We start from the raw sequence: 18,488 nt of genomic DNA, 5'->3' as shown, positions 1-18,488 counted from the left end.
ATTTCGGTATTTTTCTTTGCAGGCAGAATGGGCAGATTTTGAATTCACCAATGGCTGTTGTTATACAAGAGATGGTTGCTTGTGAAGTAGCAGGAGTTATCTTCACTTGTGATCCTGTTAATAATAACCCGGATGTTATCACAATAACAGCTAATTATGGTTTAGGAGAGGTAACTCATCATTTTAGAGATTATTTTATGCATTTCAAGGACGTAAGCTGCCCTGAAAAAAGTAAAGAGGAATATTAAAGTTCCATCGTAACTTTAATATTCCTCCGAGTAATAATTCGAATTTACCAATAATTTTTATGTAAATAATCTTTAAAATTAGTTTTGAACTTAGAAATTTAAGCTATTTCAGGCCTTACTTTATTTAAGTTAAACTAGTTATTGCTAACTTAAAGTTAAATTTCTAGCTTTAGCTAAATAATTTATAACAGAATTTGAATGTCTCCATCAATATTTTTGAATAATTTTCCTGTTAAATAGATAATAAATAATTAAAAATAAATAATAATAAATAGATAATAAATAATTTTCCCTGTTTTTCAGACTGTTGTTTCTGGATCAGTTGAGCCGGATACAATTATGCTGGAACGATCTGATAATGATGAATTAAAAGTGAAATCTGTAACAGTTGGCTCTAAGCATCAAAGAATTGTTTTAAAAGGTAAGATTCATTCCGTGAAACTTGAGGAAAACTTTGCACAATGCTTTAAAAATATTACTTTTCAGACTGATTTTTTAGACTTTTGCAACGGAAAAAAGATGTTACAGTTTAAATCTCAATATTATAACTCACTTCATGGATCAATTGGACTAGAAACCATTATGCCCAATCAAATGACGAATAAAGGGAAATTATGACTATAAATGTTTTCAAAGAAAAGGTTTAATGTTTTTTTAATAAAATGTTTTATCAACTTTTTTTAAATAGCGAAGTCATGCCAATGAAGTTTTATAAAACGTGACAAATTTCATACAAAAATACTAAATTTAGGCTGCTAATATATTTTAACTTAAACTTTTCTGTATTGTATACTACTTACAATTACAGAAAACAATTACAATTATTACAATTCTTTTTGGTAGTCTTCATTTTCTTAAAACTTTTTGATTTATGAAATGTATCGAAATAGGTTATCCATACAGTTGGATTTAATTAATTATATATAGAATATTAATTTTATATTTAGCTATATATTATGTAACATTGCCTAATCTATTATTGATATATTATATTACATTGGCAACATACCGGGGGAAGGACTAAAATATAGAAACACCTCTATAACCAATCTATGTGAACAATCTTTCCTTTAGAAGATAATGTTTTGGACAGTGGCAAAACATGGCAAAACTGTTCGCATAGATAGAAAAATCATGCTTGACGCTTTTCGAAATGGCGTCTTTTTCTAACCGTGCGAAGTTCGGAAGGTCGAAAATGAATAGAGAAATTTAATAGTGTCTTTCTAGTTTTAATACAAGTTAATTTAATTTCATTCCATAGGATTGCAATATTTATATTAGAATACTTTTTTAAATGATAGCGGTATAGAAAAAGGGAAGAAAAGCTTTTAACTTCCTTACGCTCATTTTAGTCGTTGCAAATTTTACATGACTAAAAAGTGACCCCACTTCTGGTAGAGTCAAGCACGTTTTTTCAAATTGAGCTAACAGTTTTACAGTGTAAAATATTCAAAATTTTGGATGATAACATAAAATTTCTTTCCATAGAGCTGATATAAATGTGTTTCCATATTTTTGTCCTACCCCTGTATTTCCTTTATAAAGCTGAAGACTATTAGAAAGATCACACAAATGAGTCACTACCTGAAACCGAGGGAGGGTATGAGTTTACACTGTAGCTCATTTTTTTTATACAATTTTGCTTCTAAATGCTGCATTGACTATTCTTTTTCGTGCATTAATCTTTTGCTTACGGCTGGTACAATATGTGGACTACATGTGATGGTACAAATGGTACACCACATGGATGGTACAAATGGTAAGCAAAGGGTTAATACATATATTTAGCTTTTGGCTTTAGGATAAATGCCTGAATATAAAAACATAGATTTTACATCTTTTAAACATTACAGCAGTTATATTTTCTTACAGCAATGACAACTCAGCACAGTGCTAGGTCACAAAGCGTATCCTGATCGAGAGCTTTAATTTTCAGTAAAAAATTTTGGTGTATGCAGTTGTTTAAGCAAAATATATAAACGTAGAAAAAATGGTAAAAACTATATTTTTAACAAACTGCAAGGCAATTAAGAGACATGGAATCTTGAGCACGCCTATGAGGCAGAAGTTAATCGTTGATTGTTTTTACTTTAGAGTCTGGTGGAACAGAAGTTGAAGATTTACCAGATGATTCCAAAACTTCAGCTTGCATAAACGAAGAAACATCGATCAATCTTGGAAAGTTGGCAATAAGAGTGTGTATTCTGTTTCAATTTTTTTTTTAAATAATAGGAATTTAATTTTAACCTATTCATATAAACAGGTATTTTACCCAACGATTAGCAAAATGTTCTTATCAATCGTAAATTTGCATTAATTTCAGGTTGAGAAGTTTTACCGATCATCAAGAGATATAGAATGGGGTTTATTGAACAATAAAATTTACCTTCTGCAGGTAAGATTTTGTATTTAGAATGAGTGGTAGCTATTCTATGAATTTCAAAAAACAACTTAAATTTAATTAATTGTGGTAGTATTAATCAAAAGAAGTGAAATTGTTGAGAAAATTTTAATAAACAATATACGTAGATTAAGATATACGTTTTTTTTAAATATTTCATACCCGTCGTTGAGCAGCCGACTCAATTTTGAGTTTTCGACTACCAATTTTTAACTCCGTAGCCTTGTAATTTCGGAACAATCCAAAAGACAATAGAACTCCTAGATAAAGTATTGATTGAAATTCTCCCTCGTAAAGGAGTTTTCCAAAGAAACGAAACCGCATTTGCGCTACGAGGAAAAAAAAAACCGTGAAAACTTCTCACGGCTAGCTTGTCGGGAAGGGGACTCTAATACACGATCGTTCTACCACTGAGGATATTTTAGGTCACCATTATGGTTCGAATTAAGATGAATTTTATTTTTAATTTACTTGAGTAATTTGCTACATTTTTCGCATCAAATTAATTTTAATGAAGGTTGGTTTATTTTGGTTTTTGCTTTTCCTTTGCTTATTTGTTCAATCTCTTTTTTTTTTCCTTTTTACTTATTAATCTTTTCGCTTCAACAGTTCCACTTCTTCTTACCATTTTTTATTTTACTCCATCTTTCGACAATATCATAATTATTATAAGAGTAGTACTTAAATCTTTCCAATTCTCCTTTCCGCTTGTCAACATATGATTTTTGTAAAAAAAAATTTTTGTATTTGAAACCGGGTCACCTTATTGAGAGGTGAGTGCTTTATTCCCTGAGACTTAACTGGACACCATATATTTTATGTTATACTTGACTGACATACTTGATTAAGATACTTGAAAATGGAAATAAAGGTCATCATGTTTCAAGCACTCAAAAATAAGCGTTTGCACTCAAGACTGGAATAAGGAAAAACAAAGTGATTTGAAATATAAAATGTGAAGTTACCAACAAAAATGGAAAATAAAGGGGGGAAACAGCTGCGGCCAAAAGGGGCAGACTTGGGTTAAATTGACATTTCCATGCATTTGGCATTCCTTGGGGCATTTCCATGCTCTATGGAGAGATAGTAAGGAACTCAGATTCTTAACAGGGGAATCGGATTTTATATGAACGAAACAAGATTCCCGGGCATCAGCAGCAATGTAGCAAGAAATTGTCGAGAGCATGAGGGCGATTTCTTGAAGTCTTGGAATGCCGATTTCCTTGTGAACGACTAAAGTTTCTCTTTAGCAGTAAATGCAGGGCTAAAGAGTGAATAGAGCAGTGATTCTCAATCTCTTTCTTGTCGCGGCACACTTTTAACGATTTCAAAATTTGGCGGCGCACGAAGAAAAAGATAAATTATTTTTTATAAACTCGTATGGCGAGCGATAATTGCAATATAAAAAAAATAGTGAATCAATTTTTACATAATAACAAAAAATAAATTTTTTAAATTAAGATCTTTGAATAATAATAATTATTAGTATTCGCATATTAACGTCCCACTCTAGAGTAGGCTCGAACCTAGGACGCCGTACCCTTGAGGCGAACGCTGTAACCACTACACCACGACTCTTGTTCTGGACAGAGATAATTTGAATTTAAGTATAATGTGTTTATACGTTATGTTCGTTGCATGTCAAGTTGTGGAAAATTTTTACTTTATTCAGTATTTTGGAAAATTTCTTAATTTTCATCATAGTTTAGTTATACAAGAATTAAAACACATATTTCCCTTGTCAGTTACTGATAATGAGCCGACTCAATATTATCAACAAGCAAATATTTATAACCAGTTTAATAAAACAAAAATAATTATAAGTATTAAAAATTAAATATGAATTGTAATTAAAATCTGCAATGTTCAGTTTATTCGAATTCAAGTGAGACGTAAAAGATTATCTTTCTTGGGCTCTCACAGGTTCATCCTTTTTGCTTGAAACATTTTTACCACTAAATTTACGTTTATAATCCCAAACAATTTACGTAAATATAACTATGCAACAAAACGTCAATTTTTCGTTAATAACACGTTTTTAAAAAACGGTCAAAAAATGGATAAAATGTACACGTTAAAATAACGTATTTTAAGTACGTATTTTTAACGAAATATTTAAAGGGAAAATTGATAACGTTAAAATGACGTAATTTTAACGTATACGTTTTAACGAATGAAGAAATGGTGAAAATCATTACGTGAAATTAACGTAATTTTAACGTATGCGTTTTAACGAATGAAGAAATGGTGAAAATCATCACGTGAAATTAACGTAATTTTAACGTATACGTTTTAACGAATGAAGAAATGGTGAAAATCATCACGTGAAATTAACGTAATTTTAACGTAAGCCCAAAACCTTATAACGGACGAACGGATTTTTAACGTTTATTTGCCCATTCATGCTGCATGGGATAAGTTATTTACTTGCCTATAATACGCTGCGTAAAATAGTTTATGATAATAATTTGGAATGTAAAATAAACTAATATAATATGTACTACAAAAACACGTTTATTACGGGATTAATTACAAAAGAATAATAAGAATACTTTTAAAAAGAAATTTGAGCTTCTACATTTAACAGTCTCGATGTTTTTTTCGTTTTTATGTTGGTTAATACGGAAAATTCGAATTCACGCAAATAAGATGAGGAAAATTGTAATAATATTTTCAAAGCTTTTTTGGCTATCATGGGATAATCGAATATAATGTTAATCCAAAATGAATTAATTGATTCTTCCAAATATTTTAAAATTAAGTCTCGATTGTTAGAAAGCGAAATTAGTCAGTAAGTGACGTTGGAGCTTGCTCGGAACCATAGCACTATTTGATAATTTACAACCGCAAACCCCACACTCGGGAACAACCATGTCATTTTCCATTGTAGATGTAAATCCAAATTTCAAAAAATCGTCATTGTATTTCCGATGAACAACATATTTTTTGGAGCAAGAAATATCTTTACTTGTACCGGGCTTGGGCTCATTAGCCTGATCGCTAACGTTATCATTTTATCATTAGCGTTATCAGTGAAAGGGAAAAATCTTTGTTACAATATTCATATATATATATATATATATATATATATATATATATATATATATATATATATATATATATATATATATATATATATATATATATATATATATATATATATATATATATATATATATATATATATATATATATATATATATATATATATATATATATATATATATATATATATATATATATATATATATATGTATGTATGTATGTATATATATATACTTTTCTTTAATTTAAACTTTAATCGTAATAAACTATATACATTTCTAAAATTTGGCGGCACACGACAGTGCCACTGCACAGTGATTGAGAATCACTGGAACAGAAGGACTAGCTCACTACTTTGAAGGGACTCGTGTGGCTCCGAGCTTCTGATTTCAGTCAGTGACGTCTCGGCGACGCAGCATCAATTTCTGACTTTAAAAATAAATTGTTAATAAAATTAAACTAGCATTCTTTTTTGAAACTTATTTCCATGTAATCATTGTTTTCTATATTTTTTTTATTTTGAGTTTATTTTCTTCTCCGCAAAAATTTAACAGTAATAGTCAAATATTTATTTAAAGACCGGCGAGAATTATAATAAAACACAAAGTGAGAAAACTTAATTTTGTAATGTTTTACTTCAGGAAATATAAAGGTAACATCAAATTAATTATAAAATGTACTAGAATAATTTTTCCTGCTGTGAATAAAGAAGCATTATGCTTTAAGTTTCTGCAGGTTGTTTATGCTTTATGTTTCTACAGAGGATCAAAATTGTGATGGCATATATTTGGATCATTCTCACGGATCTTTAATAGAACTTTTTTAATTACCCCTTGTGCAGATTTAATGCGACGTAAATAAACTTTTACAATTTCTCTTCATTCACATCTGGCAAGTCTTGAGAATGGGCGCCTACTTTTGAGAGCTTTAAACATGTCGGCTTTTTTTTCCCATCTTCATACTTTTTTGAGGCCAATGAAGAATTTTAAGCAACTATATCTTACCGCTTTAATTACTTTGGATTTTTTCATTTATTTAATATGTTATATGTTGTTGTATAGATCTTGATTTACCTCACTGTGCTATATATCAACATGGTTAATCAAAGGTTAGTAGGATAAAAACTGTCCCCTTATTTCTTACCAATATTATAAACAATTAAAATTTAAATCGGCTTTGCTTCTTTAAAATACGTGGTTTTTCATTAATCATTTTAATTTGAGAAATACAAGCATAAAACAGATTGCTTCATTTTGGACGTGCATGAGATTACCAGAATTCGAACGGCTTTTCCTGACTAAAGTTTAGTTTTGCTTATTGCCTCGTTATGGGTTAACATGCTTTTCCTTTTTTTCAACTCTCTCGCCGAGGAAAATTAAAAAGCCATATTTTAAGTTCCTTACACTTGAGACAAAACTATATTTTTAAACTATATATACCATTTTGCCTTGAAGAATCATCATGACTTTAGAAAAGACAAGTAACTTAAATAGTTTAAAAGTTACTAAACTTTTTTTAAAAAATCACCATTAAGGGGCGTTTCTCAACTCAGATGAAAATAATCAAAATCAATGCTTTATTCACAGTTTTCGCAAATTTTTATGAGCACAAATAATGTATTAGAGTCAGTTTTTAAATATTTAAAAATTAGAGTTTGAAGTTTCTACACAGTGGAATTGGGTATTTGCACTCCAAGAAGAAGAACACAACCTTACCCACTCACGTGATCTATGACGTCAGCGCCAGCTGATATTTACCAGCAAAATGGTGTATTAAAGTTGAGCTAAGTTTCTCTGGATAACGTGGAATCTTAATTAACGTAAAGTTAATTAAACATCGTGCCGTATCGCACATCGAATTAGTTGAAATATAATTCTTCCTCGTCTACTTCTTTTACATAACTTAGATTTATTATTTGTTTGTGTATTTTATTGTAACTGTGATATATTTTTGTTTTGTATACCTGGCAACTTCGATGCATAAGTTTGTTTATGTTTCATATGGTTTCTTGTCAAACTTTAAGTTAAGTCTATGCAAATATATAGTGAAAGAATTAAAAAAAAATTTAAATAAAGAATATAGGCTTCTTAAGAGAATTGGTACTTGACGGGCTTGGCTTATTCAAACAAGAATGGAAAGAACAGTTGCTAACGTAAGAAAATTTCACCTTTCAACAACCAATCAAGATCGAATTACCCACACTACGTTACTTGCAGGTATTTCATTGGTTGAAGAATTGCGTCATAAAAGAATATAGACCCTGATATACTGGTAGTAATTTTCCGGCTAGAATTTGCAAAATGCTCTAAATAACAAAATAGGGCGTGGAGTCCCTCCGCGCAGAAGAAGTGAAACTTCGTAATGTGGGAATGAAAATAGGAAGGGGTAGAAATAGATTTTTAGTGAAATCATATTGTTTCATTAAGACAAACTTTATTAACAATGCTTACAATTCACAATTGATCGCATCTTTTAATTATCATTTTCGAGTGGAGAAATATCCAAATCTATAACATTTACAATGGGATTATGATAACTAAAGTAAGATATGAAATGTTTGAGTTCTATTTTTTCAATATTTCTTGCAAAAACTGCAACAATGGTAGTTCCCCCTTTGGGTGTTGGATCATTCTTACCACTTATCATTTCCAATCCAAATTTGTCTTTAAGGAAGGTTAATAATGTTTCAGGTAAAGAGAAATTCAGATTAAAATCTCCTGCAAGGATCACAGGCCGCTCACAGTAATCAATTTCTTCACCAGTAACGTCTGCCGGAGCTTGTGAACCTGCAGTGGATAGTGGCAATAAAGATTTTTCAATAAATAATTTAATATCCCTCATGGCTGCATTTGGTGAAATATAAATGGCAATTAGAAAAGAGAAAACCTAACAATCAATTGATATTCACAAGAGACGTACCTTGACATAACCTTAAATCCGTCGCATTGTCCGTGGGATTGTTTTCACTCATTTTTTACAATTGTTATCCTCTAGGTTGGAAAATAAAAAATACTTCCCTATTAAATTATATGTGTATCAAATCAAACTCAAAAAATATTTATAGAAAAACAATACTTTTATGACTTTTATTATTTCTATACTAGTGAGAACCAAAACAATATGGAAATGAATGAGGGAAAACTGGATCCTACCACGTGATTTCACGGCCAATAAAAATGTAGCGTTAAACGTTTAACGCAACCTTGTTGGAAGTCGCATAAGAAGTATAACTTCAACAAATAAAGATATAAAATAATTAATTTGAACAAATATTTTGTACTGCTCTGTAACGTTTATGAATAAAAAATTCCAATTATTTTTTAGAGCCGACCTGTTACGAGTGGAGCATCACTTACTGAATTTGAGTTGAAGCATGAATTTGATTGTATTCTGAGAAGTGAAAGAGATTACTTCACTGTAGCAAATGTGGGGTAAGAGAATGCTACAGCATATTATTCGTATTTAAAAGTGTAGCAAAAGTATGATGACGCTCTAGATCAGTGGTTCCACATTTTTTCGGCTTTTCCTAAATAATCAACCTTCTCTCGGCGGAGTTAAAGGTAATTGAGAATGTTATAACTTATAAAAGATTATATTTAAAGTTGCTTCTAGATTATATAAATAACCTGAAAATGATTAAAATAAGGTGAATTATGATTTAATTTGAAATGAAAACTTAAACTATAAACGTGGAAAGTAGTTTTTATGGAAACTTATTTCTTCATTAAAGAATTTAGTTATTTAGATCTGAAAGGCGCGATAAATTCTTATGGAATATTTCATAATGGCTTTTTTTTCTAATTTGTTCAATATATTGTTATTAGTACTACATTTTTTTATTAAAAGTTCCATTTCCATTTCATTGGCGTTTTACTTGATATATTTCATAAAGGCAACAGTAAGATTAAATAAATTACGAATTTTAGGTTAGATCCAAATATAATCAGCGGCTTCAATACTCCTCACTTGTTATAAGTACGAACTTGCAGAACCCCTCAAACTCTTCCTCGGAACCCGAAGGTTCCGCTGAGTATCATTTGGGAACCGCTGTTCTAGATCAATCAGCGTTATTCAATTTTTTTTAACAATCTTGCTTAGCGGTTATAAAAATATGACCTCTGTTTAATATACAAAAAATTTAAGTATCCATTAAATGGCATAGAAATGACAAATTTTCTAAGACCCATTGACACATTTTCTATGCGTATTAATCCTATGTAACTTATTTCTTAATGTTATTTTCTTTTACAAATAAAACCTAGCTGCCAGCCCGCAAGGTTCAGCTTCCCAAATATTAAAAACTGTAGCCAAATAACAATTTAAAATTTGCTTAATTTTGCCCGCCCTTAAAAATTGCTTTGTTCAATTAATAGGCTTTATATATAAGTTGCACATGTGTGTATGTAGTAGATTGAATTATTTAATTCAATAATGTTAAGTTACAAAATTTGCTATCTCTCTAAATATTCAAATAAAAGTAAAAATCGAAACAAAAAATTGTGAACGAAAGTAATAACAAACCACAAGGAGAGAAAAACAATTCATGATTTTGATCATAATGTCGATCGTTTTGATTTTTAATTATTGAGCCGAAGTGACTAAGGGGATAGGGCGTACGTCTTCCAATGAGGTGAACCGGGATCGAATCCCAGCGATGGCTGTTTGATGTGAATTCCGCACCCGGTGCGCACTGACCACAGTGCTGACGTAAAATATCTTCAGTGGTAGACGGAATTGGCTAGAGTCCCATTGCCGTCAGGCTAACTGTGGGAGATTTTTGCAATTTTTTTTACCATGTAACGCAAATGTGGGTTAGTTCCATCAAAAAGTCCTCCACTAAGGCGAATTTCCCCCAATACTTAATCCTGGAGTTCCCTTGTCTCCTGAGTTGGGCTCAAAATTACAAGGCTGCGGAGTTGAGCATCAGTAGTCTTGAACTCAAAATTTTGTCAGCTGTTCAATGAAGGTTATAAAATAAAATAAAAACGTATTTTCCTTTCTATCGGCATAGCAAATTTTTTCCCGATAATGTATTAGCTACTGCAAATTTAGTGAAGGTGAATTCCCTGGTGTTCAAGATTAAATGAATTTTTATATTTGGTATAATATTTCGATAGATTTTAATTAAATTTTGTTTGAACATAGGTTGAAAATATATATATGTATAATACTGTTATGTCGCACCATAAACTTGAGTATTTCTGTATCAATCGACAACACTTTAATTTTCATTCAAAATTTGTCGGGTTATCTTAAGTAATATAAGTAGTGTTAAAAAATTAGTAATATATAATTCCCAATCTAATGCTAGAGCATATAAGTAAATAGCGCTTTTTTTTATCAGTGCATGCCAAAATGGTGACCGTCTCGCCTAATCGATTTAAACTCTATGCTATGGCAAAAAAACTTAACTACTAATACAAAAATAATAACCATTCAACAGTTATAATACGTACACATAATCGTGCGTAACACTGATCAGAGTTTTATGGCATCGAAGAGTTACTACAGATTTGTATAAAAGAATGGTATAATTAGAAGATATGGCCTCCTTGTACAAGCCTCACACCATGATGTAATAAGGCAGTTTTTGAGTTCACGTGGCACTTTTTATCACTCATTAAGTAGCTTTGGTTTTAGACACAAGATAGTTCTCGGTGTTGAAATAACCCCCTCCCCAAAGCTTCACAGACTTCAGTTGGGTTCAGGCCTGGAGTAATGACTAGTCTATCCTTCCTGCAAATATGCTCATTTTCCAGAAAACGGTCAGTCAGAAGTGTGATGTGGGGTATGGCAATATCCATTAAAATGTAACCAGGATCCATTGCATCCATGAAAAGGCGAACATAGGGCTCCAAGACCTCATCCCTATTCCCCACATCAGTAACACAGTACCTCTTTCAAAGACATGGAGGGGTGAGCGGGAATCAAGCATTATGCTTTCCCAGATCAACAAATGTCGGCTGTTATGATGATCAATTTCTCGAACATTAAAGAGCACGAAGCGGGTCCCTGGGACTCTATATACGAAGGTAAGTCGAGAGTCAGTGGCCATTGATCCATGCTACAATCTCTATGATCTGTGAACCATCTTAAGTAGATTCTTCTGTTAGTAGAAGTCAGCAGGGATCAAACAGCCCTCTTTTATGAAACCTTCTGGTAAACGCATTCCTTGAAACTCGGCCTCTGTTGGCCTCATCGACATCATGAGAGAGCGAAGAAGCTTTAGCATTCCTGTTACATCTCGCTGTAATCGACTAATACCAATTATCGTTGGCCGTTGTAGCTTTTGGCTGACCTTGATTAGGCTCTCTCTCGACAGATCCGGAATGCTGAAATTGTTTTCATAAATTTCCTCGACAGTGGGCGTTTATTTGGATCTATAAATCAGGATTTGAGATTGGCATGCTTCTTGTTTTATCACAATTAGCCACCTCATTCCATCATCTTATCTTTAAAAGTCCCTCAATTTTGTCAAATATTAAGTTTAAAAAATATGTACTGATTACTGCAAAAAAAATTTTAAAAAAATTCGAAATTCGGGAAGATGTTCGAGCGAACCAAATGCAGATTTCAAACATGTGCTGATAAGGTCTATTCCTCTACTAGTTCCGCACTCACGTACTTATATTCTTACATATTCAGCAAACAAGATTTACATCTTTATTTCGAATCCAAAATTTTACACATTTCTCTCAAATCACTGCAAAAAAACATCAAGAAATTCGGTAAGATGAGCGAAACAAATACAGATTATGCCATGCACTTATAAAGTCTATTCTCTACTATCTCCGCCCACACACATTTATAAGCTTACGTATTCAGCACACTAGATCCACATCTTTGTTTCGAAGCCAAAATTTTACACATTTCTCTCAAATCACTGCAAAAAAACATCAAGAAATTCGGCAAGATGAGCGAAACAAATACAGATTATACCATGCACTTATAAAGTCTATTCCTCTACTATCTCCGCCCACACACATTTATAAGCTTACGTATTCAGCACACTAGATCCACATCTTTGTTTCGAAGCCAAAATTTTACACATTTCTCTCAAATCACTGCAAAAAACATCAAGAAATTCGGCAAGATGAGCGAAACAAATACAGATTATGCCATGCACTTATAAAGTCTATTCCTCTACTATCTCCGCCCACACACATTTATAAGCTTACGTATTTAGCACACTAGATCCACATCTTTGTTTCGAAGCAATAGTTTTACATTTTGCTGAGTTATTAAAAAAAAATCAACGAAATATGCATATTCGCTTTATTTTGAACACAAGTGTACTTCAACACTATACCTGAATAGTGGTTGTTTGTCTTGTCTTGAAATTTGAGCTGGGCATCTGGGCCGCATTCCATCCATCATTTTTCTTTTATATTTGTGGTAGAACTTTAAGGTTAGCAGTCTATGTGGTGGCTGTTATTGGGATTCATGCACCTTGCTTTAGTAAATAATAATAATGGAAATTATAAGAAGCAGGCTTGCTTTAAACTATGTGTGGCTTTGAATGTAGATTGATGGTCAACGTGGGGAAGCGCTTGATCAAGTTGTCAGTATTGTTGTTGAGTTTGATACTATGAGTGTATCTGTAATTAGTTATTTATTTTGATGATTGTGATATTAGGCGTCGGATGTAAAGTGAGCATCTATTGGTATTAATTTTATGTCCCTTTTGTAATTTTCAAAATTGGACATCTGGTTGAAGTTCACTGCACTGCATTTTGGGGCCATGTCATAGAAATCTGCATTTAATTTGAAAAATATATTGTGATAAGGCCGGGATCTTGAGGTCTTTGTGGATATTTGTAGAATAGTGGTTGCTAAAACAGGGCAAACCTTGTGACATTTCACATTTCTAGTGGTTTGCAATATTTTTATAATAAGTGTTACCAGAATGAACACATTATACCGAAAAAGGGTTAAACTGTTAAGCTGCCTAATTTGAAGTTACGAAAAATTGTTCTTCTTTATAAGTATTTTTTGGTAAAGCACCACTGACTTAATAAACTTCATTTTTTTAAAGGATATTTTTCAAAATCGAGGAGGAAATTTTTCGAATAATAAATAAATTCAATCCTGAAAATATTTTTTCCAACATTAACTAAAAAGGCTTGCAATTTGAAAGAATTGAGTATTTTGAAAATATTACCTGACATTATTTTATAAAAAGTCCTTCAATAAAAAATAAAATTTTTTCAGTTTTGCGCAACCTTCTTCGTTTTGATGTCATGGAAAGTATCATTGAAAAAAATTAACAGATTTATAGTTTCAATGCTTATAATAAAGAAAATCAGCTTTTAGAAATGGATTTATGCATTTAATTCGTTTTTCAGAGAAGTTATGCCAAGTGCAACGTCTCCTTTAGGTGCCGAATTTGCAAGCAAATTTTTTATGGCAGCACTTTCCGTAAGTATATTTTATTTGTTTATTTATTTTTTAAATATTTTAAAAACAGATTTTGCAGATAGCTCGCTACTTCGGCATTTGAGAGATCTCAAAAAAGTATACCAAACAAAAAGACATGTTTTTTATTTTTTATTTTAAAAAAAACGTGAAATGGCAAGTTCATCTGCAGCAAAAATTAAAAATAAATAAATATAGAAAATCATATTGTTATTAATAATGTTTATTAATAAATGATTTGTAATAAAGTCATAATTCTGTAGAATGGTTTTTCATTGAAAGCGTTCGTAGATAAGTTACACTGCGAAACAATTTTTTATTTTTATTTTTTGTTACAAAAGATTTGTTTAACAAATCTGAGATGCTCTCGCATCGTTGATTTCAAACTTGCAATCGGTTTATCTCTTTTCTAGCTATAGTTACAGATTTTTTCTTAAAATGACATTTTTAGTCGATTTTCTGTCGAAATCTACAAGTTTAAAAACGTTATATATAGCAGGGTGTTGCATAAATATTGCGACAATTTTCTAGGAGAGTTAGGGCAAATCATTAGTAATGAAATTGCGTAGAAACCCGTGCCCGGAAATGTGGTCATATACCGCTAGTGACGCTTTCCTATTATGAACTGTTTTTATCGCGTGTTTCTGAATAGGTCATAATAGGGAAGAGTCCCTAGTCGCCTACGTTGACACAAGTTCCTGTGCATTTCAACAAAACAGGAGCTTGTGCCAACGTAGTCAACGAACTTGTGTCAACATTTCAGCAAAAAATTTATTCAATATGTCATTTAAAAAAAATTTAGCTTTAGGAGCAAAAATAATTTTGGACTTGAAATCCCCACAGCCTTTTATAAGGCAGAATAAAGTATTTGTATAAATGCAACAAAAAATTTGTTCTCTAGTGTAATTTATGTTGAGCTTTTTGAAAAAATATTAATAAGTGAAAGATTGTATTCCAACTTGTTGAAAAATTCACAAAACTTTCCCTTCTTATTTCTGAGACTCTCACGTGGATTCTTAGTGCCCTCTTGTTCTTAAAAAATCTGATGCCAAAAACCAGCATTAAATAATTTTTTTATCCATTTCACAACAAGCACAAATTGTAGCGGATCCTTAAAAAAACAATGTTGACTGTAAAAAACTGAAACTCTATAAATAGTTTTGTTAATCCGTTGTGCACCATTCAGTCGTGTAGTTTGACACTTTACAATTTCGTAAATAACGGCATGACTGTCCCCATTTGACGATTTGCGGCGTTGTTAGAAAATCACCTGATTTCAAAAGCCAGCATTAAATAATATTTTATTTTATCCATTTGGTCATTTTTTATCTTATCATTTTTTTATCCAACTAGCACAAAATTGTAGCGAATCCTTACAGGAACAATGCTGGGTTTGAAAAACTGAAATTGTGTAAATTGTTTTGTTAATCCGTCGAGGATCAGGCGGTCTTGGAGTTTGAAGCTCTACAATTTCGTGAACAATGGCATGACTGCCATCCGTTTGATGATTTGTGGCGTTGTTTTTAAAGTTAATAGTGATAATCTTTGCATAAATATGGTCATTAACTATTCTTTCACAGTGTTATTCAGAGATAGAAGTTCTTTATTAACTATTTGTATTTTAGAAACAGGCTTATGAGAAGGGAGAAGTGGACCCGTTTGCCAAAAGCATGTATTACCAGTCAGTTTTAAAAACATTTTACTACCAGGCGCTGTTGTCTGTTCCAGAAGTAATAATACTTTTATATTCTTTATTTTAATGACTATAACATTTAAGTCTCAGAATAAGAAAATTCTGCCATGCAATTGAAAAAAAAAAACAGCGTAAGTACTTCAAGATTGATTCAGAGAAGAAAGAGGCTTGACAACTTAAAAGAGGCTTGACATCAATTTTCTTTCGAGAAATGATGCTATAAATGCTTAATTAAAATTTCAGAAAACTGATGAAACAAAATTTAATCTTGATTTTCTTTTCTTTTCTTTTTGCAGTATGCAGCTTATTATACGAAGATGCCAAACATTCACCGAAAAGCCATTGCATTATGACCACCCTCCATCTATAACAATAGGCTCACCCAGGTTTTCATGGTTTCTTACCCAGGAACAATGTTTTCATGGGGCACATTAGGATCCATAATCCTCATAGAACAATCCCTGACGTCTGTAAGCTACTTGAACATAGTTGCAGACCAGGTTCACCCATTCATGGCAACAGTTTTTCCTGCGGAGGATGGTGTTTACCAACAGGATAATGCACCATGTCATAAGGGTCGAATCGTCATGGATTGGTTCGAGGAACATTCCAGTGACCTTCAAGTCATGTCTTGGTCCCCAAACTCCCCTGACCTTATTCCAATGGAGCATTTGTGGTCCTACTTGGAAAACCAAATTCGTGCTGCCACGCTACCCCCTCGTAATGTGAGGGAATTGCAGGACCAGTTGGTGAGCGCTTGCTACCAGATACCTCAGACTACCTATCAGCACCTTGTGGAATCAATGTCACGGCGGGTGCTAGCAATTTTAAGGGCTAAAGGTGGTTCTACATGTTATTAGCAGGGTGGTTATAATGTAATGGCTCTTCGGTGTATAAATATTCACAATTTCGAATTTTTTGTCACTTATGTTGATTTTTCTTTTACATGGCAGTTTTTTCCTTCTATTGCTAATGCTATAAACGCTGAAATAGAGTTTCAAAAAACTCATAAAGCAAAATGCACTTTTGAAATATTTTTTTTTGCGTTATGTAACTTACCATATAAAGATGCCAAATATATAAAAATCATTTCTGAAATTTTTGTCTTGTACCATCCTCAATTTTACTTAACTACGATTTTATTAGCTCAAATTAGTTTGAGAAAAATCTTTAAATAAATATTTTAAAAAATTTTTCTAGCTAGTTAGAACACTCAAATATCAACTGAGTATCATGCTTGGTAACTGGGAAAGTTTCAATTATTTTTATCTTCTAAGCAGAATTTATTGCTGTACTATAGCCAAAAAGAGTTCATGATCAATTCAAATTTTGACCAGTTAGAATAATTAAAACTGAAGTGAAACTAAGTGTCGAATGAGAATTGAAGTTTCATTCGTGATTGGAAAGCTGAAAATAGCATGCGTCGCCACACTATTGACAACTAGAGCTTATGATCAATTCAAATTTGGACAAGTTAGAGTGTTCAAAACTGAAATGAAACTGGGTGCGAGAGCAGAAAAGAAGTTTCAACCGTTTTTTGAACGCTAAAAGAGGAACATATTCTGCTTTTTTTTAAAATTATCAATTGGAATTTACGGCCAATCTAAGTTTGGCCTATTTGTGAGCCTTGGGCTCCAGTATGTCTAAGAAATCAACTCAAGCCCACAGGCCAGACTAGAAAAGTAAACCGCAACTGATTTTTTGTGCCTGATGTCAAGTTACACTTGTTTCATTAATGGGAAAAGCAATAGTTTATTGTCTTTTTACAGTCAGTTCATATTTTGACCTTGTTTTAATATGAACTATAATAATAATAATAAAACAAAAACTTTAAAATTTTTTCAAGTTGACTAAAGACGAGAATTTTTTTTTTGGTAGATCTAAAATAAAAAATGTAGGGAGCATCACTTTCGTAATAAACAACCCGAAACACGAATGTACCGTATTTTCGACGTTTTTAAGAAGTGATGTGCTTCCCAATTTTCCGTTGTAAGATTGACAAAAAAAAACAAAATTATTTGTTTAGTCTATTTCAAAAACGAGGCTTTTTAAATTGTTTTTTCTTCTTAAATCCAGCTACATTATTTCCTTTATTTTTTTCTGTCATTTGGCTATACCAGAGAGTTGTGGAAATAATATTTAATGATTCTTAATTAATATTTATGAAAAAATCACAAAAGCTATAAAAGAGAAGAAAAAACATAAAAGCTATCGAAATTCGACAAATCTCTATCAAAGAGTATTAGAAATTTGAAGGTTATCTATTATTTTTCATTTTTTTTAAACTGCTGTTTGTTTCATAAGCTATCATGATTTAATACTTCGTATACTCGTCTTTTCAGATTGTGAATGGTGAGATTTCGATAGATTTTTACTTTTCCTCGCTAATTGAAAATGATTTAAATGTGGTTCCAGTGGTATGTTACATATATTTTATCTATTTCAGTTGATTTGTCGTCATGGTCATGATACATTGTTTTCAAAAGGATTCAGCATCAGCATATTTGGACGTCTTCTGGAAGAACCAGAAATTAACGAAGTTGCCAAAGAGAGAATGCCTGATTTACCCAAGGCAACTATTTGGAGTGACCTAAAATTTATAAAGGTAGCATTGAATGTATTAAAATTGTCGAAGATTTCTTTTATAAAGATGCAAATATTACAATCATATACCGCGCTGCCAACT

The 18,488-nt window shown here is 31.7% G+C and overlaps 1 protein-coding gene across 2 annotated transcripts in view; it reads left to right on the top strand.

Annotated features, from left to right (window-relative positions):
- LOC122272221 (uncharacterized) overlaps window positions 1-18,488 on the top strand; it is a 97,228-nt gene that overhangs the window by 31,720 nt on the left and 47,020 nt on the right. For both annotated transcript variants that reach the window (XM_087149837.1, XM_087149838.1), the window contains exons 18-25: window positions 23-170; window positions 552-669; window positions 2,343-2,443; window positions 2,572-2,643; window positions 9,019-9,125; window positions 14,040-14,112; window positions 15,735-15,839; window positions 18,249-18,407. In XM_087149837.1, coding sequence (XP_087005963.1) covers window positions 23-170; window positions 552-669; window positions 2,343-2,443; window positions 2,572-2,643; window positions 9,019-9,125; window positions 14,040-14,112; window positions 15,735-15,839; window positions 18,249-18,407 — 883 coding nt within the window. The remainder of the gene's footprint in view (window positions 1-22; window positions 171-551; window positions 670-2,342; window positions 2,444-2,571; window positions 2,644-9,018; window positions 9,126-14,039; window positions 14,113-15,734; window positions 15,840-18,248; window positions 18,408-18,488) is intronic.

Source organism: Parasteatoda tepidariorum, chromosome 8 (assembly GCF_982258835.1).
Source record: "Parasteatoda tepidariorum strain Cologne lab strain chromosome 8, Ptep-v5.0, whole genome shotgun sequence".
Classification (NCBI taxonomy): Eukaryota; Metazoa; Arthropoda; class Arachnida; order Araneae; family Theridiidae; genus Parasteatoda; species Parasteatoda tepidariorum.
The sequence above is the reverse complement of the archived record's forward strand: the minus strand, read 5'-3'. Positions and strand labels throughout refer to the sequence as shown.